The 15,544-nt window shown below is 39.2% G+C and overlaps 1 protein-coding gene across 2 annotated transcripts in view; it reads left to right on the forward strand.

Moving 5' to 3' along the window:
• The window catches only part of wwc1 (WW and C2 domain containing 1), a 37,918-nt gene extending 22,374 nt beyond the window's left edge, over positions 1-15,544 (forward strand). Inside the window, exons 7-22 of one of the 2 annotated variants that reach the window (XM_014469254.2) lie at positions 846-992; positions 2,526-2,596; positions 2,855-3,100; positions 6,168-6,257; positions 6,948-7,534; positions 9,611-9,716; positions 10,278-10,448; positions 10,525-10,717; positions 10,834-10,974; positions 11,129-11,166; positions 12,130-12,319; positions 12,417-12,587; positions 12,671-12,763; positions 13,539-13,769; positions 13,842-13,960; positions 14,706-15,544. In XM_014469254.2, coding sequence (XP_014324740.1) covers positions 846-992; positions 2,526-2,596; positions 2,855-3,100; positions 6,168-6,257; positions 6,948-7,534; positions 9,611-9,716; positions 10,278-10,448; positions 10,525-10,717; positions 10,834-10,974; positions 11,129-11,166; positions 12,130-12,319; positions 12,417-12,587; positions 12,671-12,763; positions 13,539-13,769; positions 13,842-13,960; positions 14,706-14,772 — 2,661 coding nt within the window. In that variant the 3' untranslated portion in view covers positions 14,773-15,544. Of the gene's footprint in view, positions 1-845; positions 993-2,525; positions 2,597-2,854; positions 3,101-6,167; positions 6,258-6,947; positions 7,535-9,610; positions 9,717-10,277; positions 10,449-10,524; positions 10,718-10,833; positions 10,975-11,128; positions 11,167-12,129; positions 12,320-12,416; positions 12,588-12,670; positions 12,764-13,538; positions 13,961-14,705 lie in introns of both variants that reach the window. The other variant, XM_023342525.1, reaches the window with a different exon arrangement.

Genomic DNA, 15,544 nt, shown 5'->3' on the forward strand with positions numbered 1-15,544 from the left:
ATTTTCAAGGCTTGGAGAGATCTGTATTTCTCTATAAAGCTCTTAAAATGCTTGATATTCAAACTGCACAGATTTATTAAAAGCCTACATTTGGAAAACATTATTTACAGTTGAAACCAGATATTTTCATTTCTAATAAAAAGAACAGAATTTTTTTTCTCACTATCTGACAGGCTAAACTTTTCTTGTTTTGGGTCAGTTAATATGACCAAATTTATGTCTATTTGCTAAATGCCAGAAAACTTTCAAGGACATTTAAAAAAATTTAAAAAAATTGTAACTTTCTTAATGTAGTGAGTATTTATTATTCAAAAATGTCTCGGTGACCTGATCTGTGTAATTGGAAGTTACATACATAAATACACACACACACGCACACACACGCACACACACACGCACACACACACAAATATATATATTATTTTATTTTAAGCAATGTTAATGAAATTGGGAAAGATATTTCATAAATAAAATTGTTAAATTTTAGCTTTACCTTTTTAGTTTACCTTGAATGTAAAATACCATCACAAGACATTAATTGTAGTAATAGATATTATATAATACTAAATTGAAACTGTTTTTTTAAAGGTTTTTCTTTTAGATAATTTATTGTTTTTATCTTTAAAAGGTGTGTTGCTGGAAAAGTTAAAAACCTACCTAGAAAATGCTTGAAAAGTGCTTGAATTTGCCTGGGGGAAATGAAAAGCCTCTTTTTAAGACCAGGACTGTGAGGTTTTTTCACCTTTTACTCCTTCATGTGTTTCTTGTTTCCCTCCCTCCTGACTGCAGCCGCTGCTGTTGTCCCACCCTGACTCGTCTTCGTGTGTCTCCCCTCTTTTCCTCAGAAACTGGCCGTGTTGAAGGACGGCTTCCGGCTGGATTCTGGCTCCCAACAGGAGCTGTGGGGCAGCAGTCCATCGCTCGCCATCTCTGAGACGTCCATCCCTCGCCTCTACTCAGACGTCGGATCCCAAACCGACCTCCCAGCTGAGGTTAGTGCCAGAAGAAAATGTCAGCCCCACTTCCTGCTCTAAATGTAGTTCTATTTACCTATGTATTTGTATCTCTTAAACTTTTCTCATTTCATCAAATTACCAAGATTCATTTTGTTGATTTAAACCTTGATGAAAGCATTCTTGTTTTGCACGCAAACTCTAAATAAAAGGTAAATTGGAGTGATAATAACTGAAACAAAAACTATTGAAACAAGGCTGTCAAAGCAGGTTTGTGCTTTGACTTTTGTTTCTGGCTTTTAGCATGTTTTCTTTTTTTGGCACGTAGTCAAAGTTTGAGTTGTGGCTCTGCCCCTCCAACATGTAAGAAAAATCTGGATTTTTATCATTTTAGATCCCTAATCTGCAAACTCACCAAATTTCAAGGTGGTGAATTAAAATGTCTAAAACAAGTTCAGTCGAATGCAGAGATTAGAAACTACAAAAATGGAGTAAAAATTGTTCAAAATCCCAAATTCAGTCACTGCTGGTTTTAGGAAGTTCAAGTGTACAGAATTTAATAACTGTACAATAAAGTAAGGTAAATGAAGCTTGCTGGGGCGTGCTGTCGAGACATTTCTTTTGCAACTTTTTCCAAAAACCTTTAAAGTATGTACATTTTTCACACTTCACTGCAGAATTTGGTGAGTTTTCTAATATTTAGAACTGAAAAAAAAGACAGAAGAGATTCATTTGGCTTTCACTGTTGCACTATTTCCTGTTTACTGTTTCCTATTTTCATGACATCTTAGTCACCAGAATATGATTAAAGCTAATTAAATTTTTTGGTAAAAGCTAAAAAGAAATTGCATTTTATGATTTTCTAAGTATGGAAAAGAACGGAAAAATATACAAAAAAAGTTAAAAGTTCTGGATTTTATTTTTTAGTCCACTTTGTAACATTTTTAAAATGAGAATTTACTGAAAAGCATGAAAGAATATTCATGATGCTTTACTTCTGTGTCATTATTTACTGTGGTTTTATTTTCAAAAATAAAAAACTTGGGCCTTTTTAGTAGATAGACTTTTCTAGTTGTGGGATTTAAACTTATCTCTAAGTTTATTAATTTAGGTTCAGCTGAAAGAAAGAAGCTTTTTTTTTTCATTTTTGTGAAGTTAAGTTGCATGTAAATGAATCTTTTGGCCTGTGTTTGAAACACTGTGTGTGGAGGAAAACCCACTTTGTACCACATCACCCTGAAGACATCTGGCGGTGGCAGGATTGTGCTGGGTGTGGACTTTTTTTAAATGCAGAACAAGGCTTGTGTCTGGGGTCTCAATAGAATTATTCAGACTAAAAATAAGTTGGAAATATGAGTTTTAGCTACTTTGTTGAGAAGAATATCCTAAAATGTTGAGCTCTGGCTATTTCCAGAGTTTTATTTGTTAAGTATCATTTTCCTCCCAAATTTCATCAAATGTTTGTTGTTGCAATGTGGCAAAATCTGAAAAAGTATGAACACAGTTGCAGAACCTTGCATGAAGGAAAATCTGAGCGCTCATTCTGTTTCTTTCTTTGGTTTTTCAAACCAGTTTACGACCAGCAGCAACAAACTGGCAGAAAAAGTTCGTCTGAGCCTGAAGTACGATGAGGCAAAGAGAAGGTAACGGATTTGATCTGAAAGCTGCTTTAAAATCTGAAACTTCAATCTTTCATTTAGATGCAGCTAAAAGATTTACCCCAACATTGGATCTCGCTGTCAACCAGATGTTGAATGAAATTATTCACTTTTAGCATGAATGTAATGAATTTCACAGTAAAAGCATCTTTAATGTTTGATAAAAACATTAATATCCATGTCAGTAAATGCTGTCCTGTCAGGGATTTTCTCCAAGTCGACTGTCCTGTCGTTTTTCTGAAGGATCGCCAGCATCGAGGTGCAGATCGCCAAACTGGACAGCGAGGCGTGGCCGGGCCTGCTGGACCCAGAGCGGGACCGCCTCATCCTCATCAACGAGAAGGAGGAGCTGCTGAAGGAGCTGCAGTATATCAGCCCACGGAAGCGGCTGGAGCCCAACGATGCCGAGAAGCTGGAGACGGAGAAGAAACGCCTGGAGAGAGACCTGCAGGCTGCCAGAGACAACCAGAGCAAGGCGCTGTCCGAGAGGCAAGTGGACCACTGGGAAATATCAGTTAGACACGTTAACCCTTCATTTTAGATTTTTCAGAATTTTCTGATGTATTTTAAAGTGTTTTAGGGAGTTAACACACCTCATAGTCCGGTAGACTCGGTTTGATTGGAACCGAAGTTGGAACATTTGTTACATTTTCAGGTTGTGCACTTTGTCAAACAAACCAAACTCTTTGAAAAACCTCTTCCCTTCCTCGCCTGTGGTGGAGCTGCAGCAAGAACCACTGAAAGAAACATGAAAACCTCTGAAGAAGAAACCACAACTTTCTTCTTCACAAAATGTGAACAAAAATGAAGTAGCGTCAGATTTTATTGGTTCTAGGATTTTTCTTTTCGTCCTGCTAGTGTTAGCCTTGCTCATTTGTTTTGATTGTATTTTCCCAGAATGCCCTGTGATTTAGTCCATTTCCTGCTTTGGGAGTGATCTCCAGCCGGCTTGACATTCACATATGCATTCCAAACTTCACTTCAACCAAACTCAGACGGAGGTTTCAGACGGACAGAGTTAGCTTCTTGATCTGCACCAGAGTTCTATTACAAACCACACCTCCACAAACAAACCTGACTTAAAGTTAAACCTGGCTGGTGTGACCACACCCTTAATCAATAGTTCTAACCTCACTTGTATAAACTTTGATTTAAGTTGACTTAAAGGCCATTTTTCACAAAGCAGAAAACAAGATTATTTTAGTCTGAAAAAGAAAGGTTTCATAGTTGTTACATCTTTGGGTCGACCAGAAAGTCTTAGATGTCTGTTTCTCAACTTACAAAAACATGGATGATGACATAAAAATACTTTGAATGTATTATTTTTCATATAAGATAAAATAAATCTCATCCTGAAGGAATTAAGGAATTCATTTTACAGTGCCCATCTGCACTGTAAAAACACCAACTCCTACAGGCTACGCTTATTGCTTAGTGTCTTACTTGAAGTAAGACAAAACTGACTTACAAGTAACTCTTCAGCAAGAAATAGGAGCTTGTTTAAAGTGAATCTGACCTAAATATTGATGAAAAAGTAGAATAATTTACGTATAGCAAGAGATGAAGTGAAATTAGTACTGGAACTAGTATTTATGTTTTATCAATATTAAGGAAATGTTGACAAGCTGACAAGTTACTTCAATTATTTTTGTCGTATTTCAAGTGTAAACTTATCTGCACTAGAAACTAAACCAAAACAACTTTGTAAATTGTTGTCTTTTTGCAGTGTGGGCCAGCTTTTCTGGAGAGCTAAATATGTACCTTTCTTGTACTATAGTGAAGGGCCAGCCAAGTTATTCCAAGGACCACAAATGACCCCTGGATACCCCTGCCTTAGTTGGGAACATTAATAACATTTCTGTTCTGAATGAGAGGAATCATGATGCCTTGTGGCTTCAATGTTTTCAAAGCCTCTGACCTCCTTTCAGATTATCTCACTCTGTCGCTCCTCCATCTTCCTCCCTGCCTTTGTGCCTGAACACCAGCAGGTCCCTTCACCCCTCCTCCTCCTCCCTGACAGGAGCGCCGTTGTTCGCGCTCCAGGTCAGACTCTACCTGAGCTCCGCGTCTCTTTGTGTTCTTGAAACTCGAGAGGCGGTCTGGCAGAAAGGACCCCTTGTAGTCGTCGTACAAACGCGCCCGTTCAGACAGACAGGCATAGGGTTCTCAAGACGCGGCGCTGCTGGGCTCCATGAACGTCAGGTTCTCTGAGCAGGGTCCTTCGCTGTCTGGGAAACACAGGGAAAACGCACATTTCAGTATAGAAAAAAAAATCAGTTTCCTGACTGCAATCTTTATCCTGGGTTTGCATTTTACCCTCCTTCACTCCTTCCTCTGTTTTCCTTCTTATCTCTTACTTCCTTTCCTTTCTTGTAGCACTTTTTCTTCATTCTTTGCCTTCCTTTCATTCTTTCTTTTTCCTTGTGTCCTGCCTCTCTTCTTTTGTGTCATTCTTTGTACCCTTGCCTGCCTTCCTTACTTTCTTCCTTTGTTTGTGTTTCTTCCTTCCATCGTCCACCCTTTTCTTCCTTCCTTAATTCTTGCTTGTCTGTTTCCTTTGGTTCTTGTCCTTACTGCATTTGTTCCTTTTGTCTTGTCATTCCTTCTTCATGTCCTTCCTTCCTTCCTTGATTCATTCTTTCCTTCTTTCTTTCTTCCTTCCTTCCTTTGCTTATATTTTTCTTTCTTTGTTCATTCTTTCTCTCCTTTAATCTTTGCTCTTCTGTCCTTTCTTTTTGCTTTTTACACACAAATCCTTCCTTTTGTTCCTTCTTCTCTTCCTCCCTTCTTTTAAGTCTGGCTTGTGTCCATCCTTTTCCTTTCTTGTTCTCTTTCTTCCTTTCTTTGTAGTCATCTCTTTTTTCCTCCTCTTTCTGTCTTCCCTTTCTTATTTCCTGTATCCTTCCTCTTCCTTTCCATTCCTTCCCATCTAACCTTTCTTGTGTCCTTTTTTCTTTCTTTCATCTTTTCATCCTTTCCTTCTTTCTTTTCTTTTTCTTTCCTTCTCTTCATTTTTACTGATAACGTGAATGTCTGGAATAATGCACAGGATTAATAAATAATAGTAAATTCAAAATATTACGATGTCCTGTATTACCTTTGACCTTAAAAGGAAATAGATGTTTTTTCTTTAGAGATGAACATCATACTTGACACTAAACATGCAGAACGTTTTATTTGTAAAACTAAATAACAAAATCTTAATTTTGTTTACTTTTGCGTTGCTGAACTTTGCTCTTTATACTCATGTCTAATATCTGTTTGGCACAGATTGCTAAGATAACCTCTCCATTTAAAATATGAGGTTTTTAGAAAAGATGCCCTGATGTTAAATATTTTAAAAACTGACCAGTTAAACTCTTATTTCATTTCCAGTGTGTTTCAATCAATGCCAGATTAAAGGGAAAACAATCTTGTATTATTATTATGTGAGGTTTTATAAATTGCTGCCTTAAATCTGTAGCAGTCCTGTGTTTCCAATGCGAAGCTTTTAATCCAGAAGTTGTCGAAACCTTGATGATTTTTAATTTTTTTCCAAACATGTCTGTCTTTTCAGGCTGCGACTCCACTGCAAGAGGAGCGAGTTGGTGCGGGAGCTGGAGGAGACGGTTCGACTGGCCACGTCTCTGCAGACGCAGCTGAGGAGGTTGGTTCTTCTCCTCCATCAAAATGTTCAGCCTGAGCTCAGGAAGCGAAGCTCAGTAAAAAATAAACACACCTGATGCTGGTGCCCATAGCAAACCCTCCATGATGATGGAGTCAAAAACATTTTGGGTTTTAACCTGGTTCAAACTTTATTTCTCTTCCTTCCAAATAATCTGAAGATCTATGAAAGTAACTTTCCTTTTTGTCCTTTTTTTTTTTTTCCTGAAAAGCAACTTTCAGTCATTAGCTGCATTTCCATCACAAATGTGTGCAAAACGTTTTAAAATATTGTGCGAATGTCATGGAGTATTATTTATTGTGAAAAATATCTTGTGATAAAAATTTCAGTTAAAAAAACTGACTAAAATGTTATTTTTACTATTTTCTCCTGTTTATTTTCAAGAGAGCATCAACAAATGCTTAATTTAATTTTTATTTCAAGATATTATGAGAATAGTCGTAGCATTACTCGAATAAAATCATATTACAATTTCTCGTAATTATTATTCTCGGAATTTTTTTTACATTTTAAATTTTTTTTAGGAACTAATACTCCGTCATACAATAATATTACAAAACATTGTGATAAAACTCCATACCACCCATTCTTAAATGGAAGTGAACTGAAACATTTCATTACTAATCATCATCTTCCGAAATATTTAATATTTTTATTGTGTTTTTCCCTCAGCCTGTCGGCCAGCACTCTGTCCTGTTCGTCTGGCAGCAGCCGCGGGTCGCTGGCGTCCAGCCGCGGTTCGCTGGCCACCACATCCAGCCTTGGCTCCGCCTCCTCCCTCAGCTTCACCGACCTCTACCTGGAGCAGCCTGAGCTGGCCGACCCGGACCTGCGCAGCAAGCTGGACAGCCTCCTGCAGGATGGCGGCCCTGTCGGCTACCGGCCCTCCAGTTCCATCACCACCATCCACGAGCACGAGGTGGTGACAGGCTGCGGCCGGCGCTGCGCCGAGCGGTCCGATGATGCCGGGCTGGGCGGCGCCGAGTCTTCCCGGGTCCAGGCCCTCAGGCTGTCCGAAACGCCACGCTCCATGAACTCGTTGTCTCCGCGCTCATCTCTGTCGTCGCTGTCGCCGCCATGCTCGCCGCTGGTTTCGGACACCACTTTCCTGTCGGGGGAGACGGGGCCCGGCGGGGTTGGACTGGACCTGGAGCTGCGCAGCAGGCTGGCAGAGCTGGAGCTGGATCCCGAGGAGCAGCGGAGAGAGCAGCTGGAGGACCAACAGAACCTCAACAATGTCCTTGGAGATGAGGGCAAAGGTCAGCCATTTACCCAGAACACTGTGCCTCTTCCTAGCATCAGTCATGGTTCAATAGAAAGTCAGCCTGTCAACAGTAATGCTAACGTTTAAAAGTTGTAATGCGTTAATATTATAATATAACATAGTGCGCATTATTACCATTTTTGACCTAAAAGCCCGTCTCCTGCAGAGGGTTGCCTAGTTTAGAGGTTCCCAAACGTTTCCCTGCCCTGTCCCGTCAGAGCTGGATTACATCTGGATAATGAAAAGTAAGAAGGAACTGCACAGCTCTGAGACTTCAGGGCCAATCTTCACTTCCTGTGTTACAAAGATATCAGAGAAAATGATTCATCTTCACTGGAAAGCAGAATACCATGAATCCTGAATCAACTAGTGATAAGAAATCTAAACCGTGAGTGAGATGGAGGGATTGGATTTCAGCTGTTTTCTAATAGAGCTGCAACCTTTTCCTCCTGCTGCTTCCTATTGTGGACAGTTTTCCTTCTTTCACGTTGCACTGCTGGACGTTCCTCAGTGTGGAGGCCAAGTTAATGTATAAAATATTCAGTTACTGTTAAAACTTACTTGTTTAATTAGTAATTTAATAAGTGCATTTGTTGAGGTTTAGGTAGCATTATTATATTGCATGTAGCTAATTTCACAATGTTTTATTGTGAATAAGTGTTTTATTTTAAGTTTGTATGCTTTATAACTTAATTGGCCATTTTGCAATTTATGCAAATGAGGTGTGCCGCGCTGGAGCGTTAACGAAGGTTAGATAGGAGAGAGAAGGGAAGGTGCTGCAAATAAGATCGACAAAGCCACACGGTTTTTCACCGTAGTTTGTTTTGTGGAGGTTATTTAGGATTTAATTGCTCTTGTAAAGGATAATGCAAAAAATATGGAATAAATTTTTGTTTTGCATCTTTACATCGGAGCGCTGTGGACGTTTTTATTTTCCTCTTCAAACACACGAGTAAAATCAGCTAAATTAACCTTGTGGCAACACACTCGGTTTACCTTCTCCTTCCTCCATTTATGACCGTGAAGCAAGTTTATTAGCAGTTTTATCATTGCAGAAAAATTAGACACTCTCTGTGGGGAACAAAAAAAATGCTGGTTTTATTATGTTAAATTTTAAAAAAATAGATAGAATATTACATTTGTTGTTTGATCTGTAAACATCAGAGTGGGTCAGACGGAGGTGGAAGCAGCCTGTGAGAGGCAGAACGTGACTCCTGTCAGAGTCGCAGGTGAAAGGTGGACCTGGTGTCTGGTTTCTGGTTCGGTTTCCGTTGCTGCTGCCAGAGCTCAGCTCATTGCTCATTATACATGCAGGACTTTCTCACTGACCTCCTGTTGTTCAACTTGCACAAATAAAACAAGTCGATGCGACGTTTCGCTTTCAGGGATGCTGCAATTTGAATATTTTAGTCTCTCTAAATGCAGCTGCAATTATAGTAATGATAAACACAGAGTCGTGATAATAATGTTAATAGCAATAGTAGTATTAATGTAATAGTAGTAATAGTGATAGTTGTAATATTAATAATAATATAGCAGTAATAGTAGTAACAATAGTAATAATGGGAATGGTAATAATAGTGGTAGTAATTACAGCAGAAGTAATAGTAAGAACTGGAATAGTTGAAATGATAACAATACTGTTAGCAGTAATAGTTAGAATAGCAATAATATAGATAGATTTATCACTATATTTATATTTAAAACCATTAGTTGGCGTTTTACCATTTTTAGCCAAAGTGTTGGAGGCCCAAAGAGCCGCTAGTGGCTCCAGGCTGCAGACCTCTTGTCTAAACAATGAACATTTAACTTTATGTACTTTTTTTTATGAAAAGTATAAATCAAAATTGACAGTAATAAAATTCTTTATATTTAAAATTGTTTCTGCTGCTTAAATACAATCTGTGGTTTTGATCCATTTTATGAGCTCTAGCTTTAGTAAAACCTGTTAGCAAGTGAGTTAAAAATCAGCCCAAAACTAATGAAAAAGACATTCAGGAAGCCTGGAGATTTGCTGCCTTGTCGCATTGTACACTGTTTTATTTTTCTTTGTCATAACTGTTGAATGTAGGTGCTCAGACTCGAGGGGCGGGGCCAAAGAAGATGGGTGTGACCTCAGCTGTATCCGATGAGTCAGTGGCCGGTGATAGTGGAGTTTACGAACCATCAGAACGCAAGTATGTTTCATTTTCATTTCTGCATCGTTTCTTCTTTATTTTTATTTGCATTGAAAGTGCAGTATGTAACTTTTATTAAAAAAAATCTTCTTTACATATTTGTTAAAACTGTCACCAAGTCGTGACCGTTTGTTATGACACTGATAATCTGTGAAAAGATTGACCTCCTCCACCTCCCCTCTGAGCTACTATTGCCGTCTAAAGAAATGCAACACTCACAAACAAAAACAACCAATCAGATCCAGGAGGAGGGTCTTAGCGCTGTCAGTCATCCTCATGTACTCCCTGCTCAGTTTGCTAACGGTGGAGAAATATCATCGGTGGCAATGTTAACTAGCAGTGCCAAACGGAAGGGTGGTTGACAGCGCTAAGACCTAAGGCCCGCCTCCTGGCCCTAATTGGTTGTTTCTAGTTAGCATTGGGAGAATAGGAGCTTGTGTTTTTTTTTTTCAACAAATATGTAAAAATATATATTTTTTATATGTAACATACTGTAGCTTTAAAGCCAGTTTTTTGTAAAGAAAAGTGTATATGTTTCCCCTCTTGCTGTTTCTTCTCCAGACCAGGCCTCCCTACAGAACTCCTCCTGAGCTCCTATGAGGACCGGTCTGCTTCCGGCTGCTCCCAGGTCCAGCTCGGCTTCCGCTACGAATCCAGAGACCAACGCTTCATCGTCTCTATCATACAGCTGTCTAACTGCAGTGCCCTCTTTATGCCGGCTGATCAGAAAATGTATGAGCTAATTTCTGCCGTCATGACTCCTGTGTTAAATGAAAGAACAAATGGTGACCCAACATGTTTCCTGCAGGTACGTCCGCGTGGCGGTGCTGCCACCCGTTCAGGCCACCCGCTGCCTCTTCCGAACACGAGGCCTGCTCCCTCAGGACGTGGTGGCCATCAATGAGGTGTTCGGCATGCAGACGTCACACAATGGATTGCGGCAGAAGACCCTCAGGGTTGACATCTGTAACACCAGCAAGTCGGGCCATGAGCAATGTCTGGTGGGTCCCTGTTCAGCTCTTATTTATAGGATTTTTAAAGATTTAAATATGTTTCTCAGCATTAGAGCAGAAGGACCTGAGCAGGAAGTCTTCTGATTGTTTTTCCTCTCCTTCAGGCCGGAGCCCAGATCAGCCTGGCTGATGTCAGCTGTTCAGAGGAGCGATGCACCAAGTGGTACAACCTGCTGAGTCGCCTCCACATGTCTGAGATTAACAACAAGGACAAGGAAACAAGAGCACAGGGCAGCTCTGGCAGGGTAACTACAGAGGAACTGACACCTAGTGCAGATTCTTAGAATTAACAGCTTGTCCAGCCAGATTTATCAGCATTAACTCGCTATAATTGGTACTTCTGCCCACTTTATTGGTGTTTTTGAGCCAATAATTATTTATGAGATTTTTTTGTTTCAGACACACGAAGGAGTCCAGCCTCCTGAGACTGATGAGTGGTACGTTTTCCAACCTTTCCTTACATGTGTCTTGCTCCGCTCTGTTTGTGTTGAACCACACAGAATGATGTAATAGAAAGTCAAAGTGTGGCAAAATGACAGGCAACCTACCGTCCAAAGCAGTTTTCTGTTTCTTGATTCATTGTGTATTTCTGTTGAGGTATTAACAGACTACAAAACTACCCAATGGTGACAAACCATAAATCAGCATTATTTCTTTAATTGAGACTACTTTAATAATTGAACCTATGAAACAGTTAGACTTTAAATGTGAAAAGTCTTCATTTGTGTTCTTTGTTTGAAAAAGACAAAAATAAGCTCCTTTCATCACTGGTTTGGTTTCACTTGTTTTATAGAACATGCTTTTAAATGACGAAACAAGAGTCTTATTTTGAAAGCTCTACTTTGAAAATATAAACTAGTCCCTTCTTGAACAGTGTTTGATGCCCATTTGTTATTTAGACCTGTTCTAGTAGTGATCCAACATATGTAAACCCAGATCTCTTATGCTTACAAAAGAGGATTAGGGCCACTGGAAAAGAAAATGAAACTTTAATCTCAGAAATGTGACTTCTTTTCTGAAAATGTTGACTTGAATCTCAAGATGTTGTTTTTCTCATAATTCTGACTTTTCTTTCAACCTTTGATCTCGAACTCAGACTTTAATCTTAGAATTTGTACTTCAATCACAGAATTACAGTGTTTTTTTTAAAATTCTGACATGGATTTTGACTTGAATCTCAGAATTCAAACTTTAATCTCAGAATCATGTCTTTAATTTGAAAACCGCTGGTTGTGTTAAAGTTTTTAAACATAAACAACTCCCAAAGTTCATGTTGGTTTTCAAACTTCCATTTCTGTAGACGTGACGATGCAAAAATACTTTTCTGGTCAAATTTTTGCCAAGCAGTCCTAGATTCTACCGGACTAGGATGGAATAAAAATGTGTCTGTTGATCATCAGGCAAGGCGATCATCTTGAGGTAGACATGTCTGATGAAGAGGAAGAAGAAAATGATGTGGAGGGTATGGAAACTCAGGATGAAGAGGAAGAGTTTTACCCTGACAACAGTCAATGGGTTGGAGAGAAAGAGGAGAATGAAGAGGAGCAGAAGGTGGCCAAATCCACTCCCACGGCACCCATCACTGAGAAGGTAACTGCTTTTATTTCTACCTTTTGAGCAAGAAGACAAGTTGGTAGATGCGTCCTGGTCTTATCTGTCTTGATATCGATGTATCACTATCTTCCAGGTCAACAAAGAGACAAGCATTGACAATTTGTCAGCATGTCATCAGTGGTCGGTGGTTCGACCCAAGGAGCGCCGTCCTGACTTCCACCAGCAGAACCCCTTTATGAGGGGCAACACCATCATCCGCTCCAAGACTTTCTCCCCTGGACCTCAGAGCCAGTACATTTGCAGGGTAACTGACAGCCTTCACCATCAGCTGAAAGAAAAAAAACTTTGCTACAGTTGTGTCTTTAATCTAATGGTTTCATTCTGCAGATTAATCGCAGCGACAGCGACAGCTCCACACTCTCCAAGAAGTCTCCGTTTGTCAGAAATGCCTCAGAAAGACGCAGCATGCGCATGAAAAGGGTAGGTAGAGAGAATCCTTTTCATTCATGCAGTCGTCTCTGTTTAAACTCTGGTTTACTAAGCATATTGTGGTGCCAGTCCAGGAATATTTGGGCTGTGTTTAGAGTTTTTCTGTTTGATGATATTGACCAGTCTGACATAAAACATATAGAATAACTGCAAAACATCTCAGATAAGCATTTAGAAGTACCTTAGAAACATAAATAGGTGATGCACCTTATGTTTAAGGAAGAAATAAGTCATCCTTTTTATTACTGGCATCGTCTCCTCTATGTCTTTGGGGGCTTGTCCGGGATGATGAAAGCATTTTTATAAAAAAAATGTACTTGTCATTGAAAATGAGAATTTCTGGCTTCATGTCCTTGGCGCTGCAGTTTCCAAAGTTCCACCTCACAGAGCACCCTTCCCCGCAACTCCACCACTCAGCTCCTTCAGACTAACCAGCAGCAATTAGCTAACACGTGGTGAAATTGCTCATCAGCTAAGCTCTTTGTATGAGCTACTTCTCAGTGCAACACTGGTAAAACCATTGTTAAAGGGTTAATGGAGGAGCCATGTTGTGATGACCTCCTGAAGAGGGAGTTTTGGAAAAAGCAGTAGTTTCTTAAAGAAACAAAGTCCCAATTTCAAGATGTTAAATTAGAAAGTCAAATTTCTTTTGCGTAATATTTCACATGTAGCATTTTTATGACAATAGAAGCTGTAAAATGTCACTATATGCCTGGAAAACCCACAATACTGCCCCTTTAAGCGTTTCTGTCTGTCCTCTCGCCAGCCTGCAGTGCAGGTGAAAGGTCTGGACGGTCTCCTCCGCACTTCCCTGGACCTGGAGCTGGACCTGCAGGTGTCCCGGACACGGCAGACCCGGCTGACTCAGGAGCTGCGGGTTCTGCGGGAGCTGAAGATGCAGCTGGAGAAGGCAAGGCAGCAGGGACAGAGGGAGCTGCCTGCCTGGGTCCAAGAGGACGAGCGCTTCCGTCTGCTCCTCAAACAGGCTGAGAAACAGGTTAGAAAACCCACCAGACAGGAGAACGATCCCACTAAGGGAACAGCAGTTTCAACATCTTCTCTGTTTCAGACTCGAGAGGAGCAGCTGCAGGAGAAACGGGTAGAGAAGATGATGAAGGCAGCAGCCAAGGACGTCCACAAGATCAGAGGACAGAGTCAGAAAGAACTGTCTGAGGTCCAGACCTTTAGGTAGGTAGATCAGGTCCCAGTTATTTCCCGTATTTTTTGTATGACAAGTCAGTTTTTTCATAGTTTGGCTGGTCCTGGGACAGGTGTGACTTATGTTTTTTTCTACTTCCTGACGCATTTTTTGACTTTTGTGACTTATATTCCAAAGCGACTTAGTCCAGAAAATATAGTAATTGAATCAGGACATAAAGAAGTAATATAATTAATGCAATGATTTATAGTACACACTTATTACTTGGCGTGTATTTTATTTGGTTATTTATTGAAATTCTTGATTTATTTAGATTTATTTATTTATTTATTTGTTTTGTTTGATTGTATTTATTTGTTAATTTTACTTTTTTATTCAGATTTTTATACATTTATTTAGATATTTTATTTTTTATTTAGGTTCTTTATTTCTTTTGTTTTCATTTATTTTGATTCCTTTACTTATTTATTTATTTTGCCCTTGTATTTATTTGTTTATTCTTTTAAAAAAGTTTATTAAGTTAGGTTTTTATTTATTTTATTCTAGATTGTTATAAAATTGTTATCTTTATTTAGATTTTTATTTTGTTTAGATTTTTTTTGTTATTTAGCTTATCTAATTATGTATTTAAATTTACTATTTATTATCAAGAAGTCTAAATTACACAGAAGCTGTGGCTGGCTGAGTGTAAAAGTTAGACTTTATTTTGGATGTAATCTAAAATATGTTAGAATCTGCTTTTTTAACATATCATATTTTCTGTTTATTTTCCAGAGAGAAGATTGCGTTTTTGACGCGAGCAAAGACCAGCATCCCCGACCTGCCGGCCGACGACGTGTAGAGAAGCATTTCAAAGTATCTTTCTCCTCCGAACCTGTTGCTCCCTCGCTGCAGGGTGAACTCTTGCTGGTATCGTGAAGAGTTAAAAACATATTGGACACAAAAAAAGACAACTGAAAACGGTGAAGAAACACATTTTAAAGCAGCTCAGCACTTCTCATGTGGATAGTCGGTACATGTAAGATGGCTCTGGAGCGCCTCCATCTTTATTTTCTGTTTTGTTTCTGTTACTAACCAGCTGGTTTTAGTTGTTTGAAGTCATTCCAGCAAAAAGAATCTCAGACTTTTATACTAAACTCACACAAATAATGTACATAAGTAGCGCAAAATTAAATCAACAATGGTACTAGAGTTCAGTTTACACTGATGACGAATCAAAACAAATCTGAAAAATATTTAATATTCACACTTTATTTTTAGAGCATTTAGAAAATTGTATATGCAAACACACAAGCACAGTGTTTCTTTTTTTGTTTTTATTATGTTTTTGCTGCAGACGTGAAGAAAACATCTCTGTGTATGACTTTAAAGGCCTTGTGCTTGGTGCATCTTGTTTATGCTAAGTGAGAGTTTTAATCCTTTCCCCCCAAAACTACAACTCCCAAGGTGCATTTCAGCAAGAAACATCCTGGCACAAGATCTAAAGTTTCTCTTAAGTAGCATGAAGCTGAAACATTTTAACTGTTGTTTGGTCTTTGTGAGCTCCTGATAGTTTGTTCTAAGAGTTGTTGCTAAGAGGGATCCGATTTTAGGTGTCAGAAGAGGTTTTTTCA

The sequence above is a fragment of the Xiphophorus maculatus genome, chromosome 11 (genome assembly GCF_002775205.1).
Source record: "Xiphophorus maculatus strain JP 163 A chromosome 11, X_maculatus-5.0-male, whole genome shotgun sequence".
In the NCBI taxonomy this organism is placed as follows: Eukaryota; Metazoa; Chordata; class Actinopteri; order Cyprinodontiformes; family Poeciliidae; genus Xiphophorus; species Xiphophorus maculatus.